Raw genomic sequence first — 8,506 nt, 5'->3', positions numbered from 1 at the left:
GTATGAAGAAGCTCAACAGTTGTTCAGCCCGTGTCCCTCCCACCGTCGTTTTTACATTTCGATGAAATCGCCAAGAGTTTTCTGTATCGTTCACATGCCGCCTCTGCCGCTGGATTCACCTGGAGTGGTTATTTAATCCCCTCTGTGCTGCGCTTGGGTTGAACGCATGGCTTGGATCGGTGTAAATATCAGTAACGTCTCTTCGGAGAGTGCACTGTTTGGTGACGATCCTCGGGATGAGCGCTTGGCGCAGGTGGAAATCGCCCTTCTCGCCATCATCTTCATCACAGCGGGGATCCTAAACTTTGGGATCTTGCTGGTGCTGTGGAAGCGCAGGAAGCCGCTTTCCAGAATGCGCGTCTTCGTTTTCCACCTGTGCGTCGCTGACTTGGTGGTCACATTTTTCCAAGTCTGCCCCCAACTCATCTGGGACATCACCGACAGGTTCATCGGTCCAGATGTGCTGTGTCGGGCGGTAAAGTACCTGCAGGTGGTCGGGATGTTCGCCTCCACGTACATGATCGTAGTGATGACCATAGATCGGTACCAAGCCATCTGCAATCCCATGGTAACTTTCCAGAGGCGCAGGGCGCGCTGGAACGGTCCGGTGTGCGCCGCCTGGTGCGTCTCCGTCCTCTGCAGCCTCCCGCAGGTCTTCATCTTCTCTCGGGTCGAGGTCGCTCCCGGCGTGTACGATTGTTGGGCGCAGTTCATCGAGCCGTGGGGACGGAGAGCCTACGTAACCTGGACGACTTTGGTGATATTCGTCCTGCCAATTCTCACCGTGATCGTGTGCCAGGTGCGCATCTGCCGCGCAGTGCAGCTTAACTTCCACATGAAGACGCACCACGTCGGGGAAGCGGTCAGCAAGCCTCCGTCATCGAGGGCCAGCAGCGTGGCAGGAGTGTCCAAGGCCAGGGTGAAGACGGTGAAGATGACCGTGGTCATCGTGCTCGCATACATCCTCTGCTGGACACCTTTCTTCACCGTGCAGCTTTGGTCTGTCTGGGACGACGAGGCACCCACACAGAGTAAGAAGACAGTGATCCCACAACACGCAAAAAGGGCACAGTCTGACATAAAAGTCACTGGAAAGCAAAAAAAAATTGTTATTACTGCAAGTTTAAGTGGCTACAAACGCCATCATGCTCAGGAAAACAATAGAGGAGGAAACTAGAATTTTCTGCATAATTGCTTTGAACTCATTCCACTTATACAATCCCGTTACACTTAATACATCCAGTAAATTACATTATTTCTAACATCTACACCTTAAAATCTCTTAGTATTACAATGAAAGTGAACTTTAAAAGTGAAATTACGAGGGACGGATGCCCTCTCCACTTGAATGAAGTCACTGTAATCGACAGACAGTACATTAGATCAAAGGTTAATGGTCCTTAATTTCACAAAGCATCAACAGATAACTTAAAATAGCCACAAATCTGTAAGAGACAACCAAGCCCAAATAAAGTGACTCTCATGTCCTCCTCCTCTATCTCCAGGTGCAACCTTCACCATCTTGATGCTGCTTGCCAGTTTAAACAGCTGTGTGAACCCCTGCATCTACATGCTGTTTAGCGGAAAGCTACCCAAAAGGGTGGTCAGCCTGCTTTGTGTAGGTCAGCCTGACCTGAAGGAGTCCATGCAGGAAGAAGCCACTGTGGTCAGCTCCATGTACATCAGCCTCAAGAGCCTATCGGACTGCAGATGAAAGCCTCGATGATCACACACTGATTACACCTCATTTCGCATTTTCGTGTGAAAGTACGGTTCCCTCATGGTAAAGACTGAAACTCTTCTAATAAGTGTGAAGGCAAACAGCCTAGCAGTGTAATGTTCCTACTCTACAGATGATCACTGCATACAACGCTTTCATACAGAAAATGCCAGACACACGATCTTGCACATCACATTTTGAAAACATTTTTCAAATTAAAAGAACAAAAACAATAAAAAAAAAATAGCTGTGACTGAAATATGTCCTCAAGTACTGGATAAATTCACTAAAATCCCAAATTTGACATTCGTGGTGCTCAGAGGAAGAGGAAGAGTCTCTCTGCAAGCACTAACCTGAGCTTGAATATTACTTTGACTTTATTAGCAGGAAATGCTCAGATATGAATGGTCTCCAGCTGATAATAACTTGAGCAGTAGCGTTTTCTTCTGGCACCGTTATCAGGTAGGAGTTTTATTTTGTCTGAGACCAGCTGACGAGTAAAAACCTCGAAAGCCAATAATCACATCCCCACCAGCTTCAGTTGTGATTTGATTAAAAAGACTGTGGTGCATGACTCGAAATGTTGTTTCTGATATTTTACTGCGTTGAATATTTTCCCCAAAAAGGTTGTTTATCAGCTGATCTTGTGAAATGTTTCACCTAAATGCGATTGTTCCCGTGTCTGTGTTTAAATATCTCGTATGTCATCTGAATTAAATACTTCAAGCTCCTTTTACGCCCATGTGTACATACGATCATGTGTATGACAGTGTCCGACCTACACTCGGTGGCTGAAATAGTTAACAGGCGACATCAATAGTACTTATTTTCAGACACTCTGTGTTCAGTGCCCCTAGAGAGTCATTGATACATGTTGCCATTTTTCCTTTCATCCCCCAAGAATCTAGGGCTGTGATTTCTGATGACTTGTTTCTTTCTTCCCATCGGCACCGTCACGTTGAGAAAAGAAAAAATCCCTTTGGATTTAAAGCTCAACTGTTTATTTGCACTCGGAGGCCTCGGTTACACATACTTCTGTTTGCTCACTTTATATTTAGGCCTCAAATTTTCTGCTGAAGATCACTTAATAGCGTTTCCATCTTCCACGTGGAGGATGGAATGCGAGCGTATGTAATTATTCAATCGTGCGCTCTATATTATTATACAACATATCATTAGAACTCACGGAGAGCGAGGTGGGAAAGATTAGCAAAAACCCAGCATGCGGCACATCTTTCTGAAGCGAGCGGTTGAAGATGTGCATCTTCTGTGTGTAATTTGCTAGCCAGGAGAACTTAATAAAACATTTCTGTGAAACATCATTACGGCCACAAGAAATGCGCTTCTGTGCTTTCATTAGGCTGCACAGACAAATCCGACACAAATTGTCCAACAATAAATCTGCTTTTACCCTCATCAGCGAGCGCCCAGCAGGGACTCGGCAGGGACATTTAACAGTAATAAGAACAACGGCTGCTGGGCGCTCGTGAGGTCATTAATATTTAAACCAATCAGCGCACCCCCTAAAATATAAATGGTTCCCTACACCAAGACCAAAAGTTCACCATAGAACTTGATAAATAAAAATATTGGCCACCCCACTTCAGTTTTCATGCATTACAGGGTCGCATTTCAGTTCTGCTTGGTAGTGTTTATAGTATAAAACACTATGACGTGTCCTTATTCTGGGATTATACCGACCACATACCCAGCATTCAATTGGAAATTACTTACAATAACTGACATAAAATAACGAAACACTTACAGCTCAGTAATGAAATATATAAAGGCCTACTTGTAACAATTGTGTGTTGTCTAGAAAACCTCAATAAAGTTTGTTTGTGCTGGCCTGTGCTCCCTGACTTCAGTTTCTATCATCACATTCATCCGTCGTCGAATCCCAAAGCTATATTAATGTTCTCCAGTGTCTCATGATTGGTCACAACATTTAAACTACTTGTACATGAGGGCATTAAAATAGACATGACTTGAAGGAAAAAAAAAAATTATGCACCAAAGTCAGCACACATGTGAATGTGATTAACTCGTCTGTTCACTGTGTTATTCATCTCCGTCCTTTAAAAATAAAAATAAAAATCAATCTCCGTCCTTTAATGCGAGTATTGAGCTGATTATTCTGCCTGATATTTGCTACTTTTGCGTCTTCTTTGAGGAAGCTTGAATGTGCATGCGTTAACTACTCACATCAGCGAAAACGATAATTATTACGAAGGTTCACTTTTTTCAGCATCCTCCTGTCTGTCTCAGATGAGTTTCAGCAAGATTTTTGCAGATGCTCAAAACATTCTGCGCATTAAAAACGTACCACACCTGAGTGTTTTTGGGATATGTAGGAAATGAGCACATCTCAGCTATGTTGCTCAGCCTGACTGTAAACAATAGAGACAACTTTACCTTTGGTCTGTTAGAACAACAGAAATATTTCTGTGATCCAGCCCCTGGACAGGGCTCAGCACAAACAGTGGCCACATGAGGCCATTTTCATGTTTCCATGTTCCTAACAAGCTTGAAAGCCATTATTTGCTATGACCACTTTTATTCTTCAGCACAGTCTGACCTCTTATGTAAGCTTTTCTTGTCTTTTTTCAGTGCTGTGTCAAACTCTGACAGTACCTTTCTGAGTTTGTAATTCCACCAATTTTGACAAGGTCCCCAGCACCACTGACTGACATGCCGCTTGATACCATGATGCTGTTGTACCTCCCTCCTGACTTCCCCAGTTAATGATATTAACAATGATATGAAATAAAAAGGTGAAATTTGGATCAATCACTCCATAAGATCTTTTCAGCCCAGTGCTTTTGTAATTTGGCATACATCAGGGTTTTTTCCCGTTTCCCTTCCATTCAGTAATGGCTTCTGGACAACCACCCTTTCCCTGACACCGAAGTATGCCAAGTTTTCAGTTAATGGCTCTTTGGGAATCACCTTATTGGTGCATCAATACTATTTTATGAGTGTCAAACTGTGTTATCGTTGACACTTTTCATAGATTTATCTAAAGAAAGTGGATATTTTTTCCAACATAGTAACAAAGAGTTAAAAGATACAATTTAAAATTGGTTCTCTGCTAAGTTCTCTGTTCATTGCTTAAGTTAAGGAACCTTGTTTATTACTGAATGATTTGTAGGTCATTGGTGGTCTAAAAAAAAAGCAAAAGCAAAAAAACACAACCCCCCCGAAAGACGTTTAGAAAGCCTGCACAACTATTGCTTAAGACCACTTTAGAAATCTGAAGAAAATGTGGCTCCTTGGAAAAAAGCAAAAAGAAAGAAATGTGGGTTTGCTACATTCGGCTTTACTATAACTAAATCAAGCCTTATACGTGAAAGAATGACTTCTAGTCTCTTCCTCACAGGGAGGTATGCAGTTTACCGACTTGATAATGGTACATACCCAAAGCCAGGACACGTGTGTGTAGGTAGCACTGAAAAAACTTACCCAGGCTTTCTGTCTTCACCCAGTCAAGCCAATCTTCCCTGGCAGAGATCTTCAATACGTCAGACAAAAAGCCTTAAATGACCCAGACACTTGAGATCCAAAATGTCTATCTTTGTCACCACAATCGATTCTATCACTGAGCACAGTGTGTGTTCAAGAGGCATTTAAAATTTTCTTTCCTGCCTTTGTCTTCTTAAGCCTGTTGACGCCAAAACACGTAAATCTCAAAAGGTTGATTGAAGAAGGGTGTTATGATCGGGCCATTTACCATATGGTGGATGACAAATGCATTACTTAACAAACCACTTTATGTGCACAGAGAATAAACTGCTTGTGTCCTACAATTTAGAACAGAACAAAAAGCCTCAGAGATGTCACGAAGACACAGAACATATCGTCAACATTATAAAAATAATAATAAAAAAACACCACACTTAAGTGATACCTCATGTTCATATTGTGCGTGAGCGCAAATGTGTCAGGGCGTGACTCCTGAAGATGTTTGAAACAGTTGTGAAACTGTGAGTGTGAAATAAAACTTGGTGGAAACCACAAAAGCTTCAATTGTTATGGATTATGTCTGGAATTTAAACAGAACCATTTCCTTACTTTCTCCTGTCCTGATGCAGTGAGCCAGTAAACACAACAAACAGACAGAGCACGTGCAGAACAGTGTATACCTGAGATCTATTATAGCATCCAGGACATGTGTCCAGGCTGCTGTCATTAGAATACCATACATAATCAAACAGATGTGCATTAAGGTGCTTTACAATACAACACTTTCCCATCACATGTGCCGATGATATTTGAAATATGGGAAAATTGCATTGGATTATGTAATGGAAGGAAGAGGTGTTTTGATCCAGGTGTGTCATTGTCTGAGGGCTTTTGCTATTGTCCAAGCACGAGTTTCTAATTAAACTTTTAAAGAAAGTGCAAAGATGAATAAAGCGCTTTATAATTCATGTGCATGACCTCAGCTTGATTAAAATAAAATGGGGCTGTGACTCCATAATGGCTGCTAGTCCCAGGAATAGGTCTGTCTTCTTATTATGGTCCATGCCTGAGGGGCTGTGTCCATTTATCAGAGCGGCTATTAGGCCCAGATAAGACAGCTCTATTCAGAGGCTTGAGGGAAGCAAGGTCAGGAAGTTCCAGTGTTGTTAGTATACTTAGCCTATATAATATGTGGAATATGCAATGTGCAATGATATAACCTAATTTTTGTGTTTATAAGAAGCTTAATGTTGAATGTGATCCCATTATTATAACAAGAAAATTTCACACAGATAACAGTGGACTGCTGCACATCTTACTCAACTGGTCTGATGTTCTTCTGGAGTCTAAAAGGTGCATAACACATATTATTGCTGAATAAATGATGTATTCAAAATTAATTTGAAAATCAAGAATACCTGTTTATCAGAGTTAGTAATGTTATGGGCAGGGTCTGCCGTGCATCTCACCCTGTGGTACTCCCTCAGGACACTAAACAGATGAGAAAACAGAGTATTTGCTATTTAAGATACTGCACTGTTTATTGCTTATGAATCATATATAAAGAATTGATGGCACAAACCATCTGAACTCCTTTATTCCTTTTCTTCATAATGTAACCACTGATTTTATATAAAAGATGTGCAAACCCAATAACTTAACAATGCCCATTGGTTGTCAATGAGTGGCACTTTTAGCATTTTGGTCATCACCAGGTTAGTTTACAGGGGCCACAAATGATCATATTTGGACAAAGAGGGCCGTACAAATGTAGGTATCTGATAACTAATGCAGGTGAACAGTTTAATTTAGTAACATTAAAATTTTACTCACCAAACTCCCTGCATGCTTAGCACCCCACAGTAGGCCATATTATTCATCTGATAACTCCAATAAAAATGCTCCAAATGCACTGAGAGCACAAATAGGATGCAAAGATTGAGTTCAGTGACTGGAATAAGCAGAGGTGAGGCCTAGCAGACAGGCAACTGCCACAGTTTCTTGTCTCAGCATGCCATAGATTATTAGAGCATGTGCACCCCTAACCATAAGCATTACCAGCGTCCGTACAGTTGCGTTGTCACGTCTTTTTTGAAGGACGTTTATCCACAAAAGCCATTTTTGTACCAGGTTTTTTACTGCTGTGAACTTGTGCATTTTAACAATGGAAAATAAGCGAATTGACTCAATTCTGAATTCAGCCTCAAGTGGCCACTTGAGGAATTGCAACCTGTTGATCATTTCTTTTTTTCTTTTTCTTTTTTATCCCACTTGATTGTATTCTTTCTAACACATGACTGAGATGACCATCAGGTGGAATAAAGCAAATAAGTAAAGGAGATTTGTTCTTCAAGTATATGAATATGATATACCGGCCACTTTATTAGTTACAACTAGCTATCACTGGATTCGTCTCCTTTCATCTTCAGAAGTGACGTCGTTGTTTGTGCCATAGATTTAACAAAGTAAGTGGCCTGTATTTGTATAGCGCCTTACTACTCCAACTAAGGACCCCAAAGCACTTTACACAACCAGTCATCCACCCATTCACACACACCGGTGATGGCAAGCTACATTGTAGCCACAGCCACCCTGGGGCGCACTGACAGAGAGGAGGCTGCCGGACACTGGCGCCACCAGACCCTCTGACCACCCAGTCTTGCCCAAGGACACAACGACTGAGACTGTCCAAGCCGGGGCTCGAACCAGCAACCTTCCGATTACAAGGCGAACTCACAACTCTTGAGCCACGATCGCCCTGAAGTGCTGGAAACATTCCTCAATCTATTTTACTGAGCTCTGGTGACTGTGGAGCTGACCAGTTGGAGCTCAGTCAATAAGCATACATGAAGTGTTGATCTTTCTAAGTGTACTGTGGCTAATACTGCATGATGTGTGTAGTACTTTGAGGCATTTTAAACCTATAAAACATGTTTATAATTGGTGCTCTTTATAATTAGGTGGCCTTTTGGTTAAGCTTCACTTGTTTAACCCTGTCTTGAGATAATTCAATGCAAGAAAGAACAGTCTGTTTTGCTGTAATTATTTGTCCTGCTTTCAGTGTAAAATGGCAACAAAGAGGTTTATTGTGGCAGCAATAAAGGAAACGCTGCTGCGTCATAAACAGTTGCTGTTTCATGGCAGAATAAGGAGTAAAAAACAAAGCTACTGTTAAATTAACTGCATATAACATTTGCACTTTCTCTGGAAAGCCTGCAGGAGACTGCTGTAAACTTGAGCATTTTAACATTTGAAAATAAGTGAATTGACTCAATTCTGAAGTCAGCCTCAACAGAACCTTGGCAGCTTTTCAGCTTCATCAAA

At 41.7% G+C, this 8,506-nt stretch overlaps 1 protein-coding gene across 1 annotated transcript; it reads left to right on the top strand.

Moving 5' to 3' along the window:
• The first annotated feature begins 26 nt into the window (after positions 1-26).
• avpr2b.1 (arginine vasopressin receptor 2b, tandem duplicate, 1) lies at positions 27-3,342 on the top strand. The gene is made up of 2 exons (XM_005726607.1): positions 27-1,031; positions 1,506-3,342. Exons 1-2 carry the CDS (start codon positions 167-169, stop codon positions 1,712-1,714), a joined length of 1,074 nt encoding a protein of 357 aa, XP_005726664.1. The 5' UTR covers positions 27-166; the 3' UTR covers positions 1,715-3,342.
• The last annotated feature ends 5,164 nt before the right edge of the window (positions 3,343-8,506 follow it).

This window comes from Pundamilia nyererei, unplaced genomic scaffold (genome assembly GCF_000239375.1).
Source record: "Pundamilia nyererei isolate P.nyererei 1_Seehausen unplaced genomic scaffold, PunNye1.0 scaffold00021, whole genome shotgun sequence".
NCBI classification, from domain to species: Eukaryota; Metazoa; Chordata; class Actinopteri; order Cichliformes; family Cichlidae; genus Pundamilia; species Pundamilia nyererei.
The sequence above is the reverse complement of the archived record's forward strand: the minus strand, read 5'-3'. Positions and strand labels throughout refer to the sequence as shown.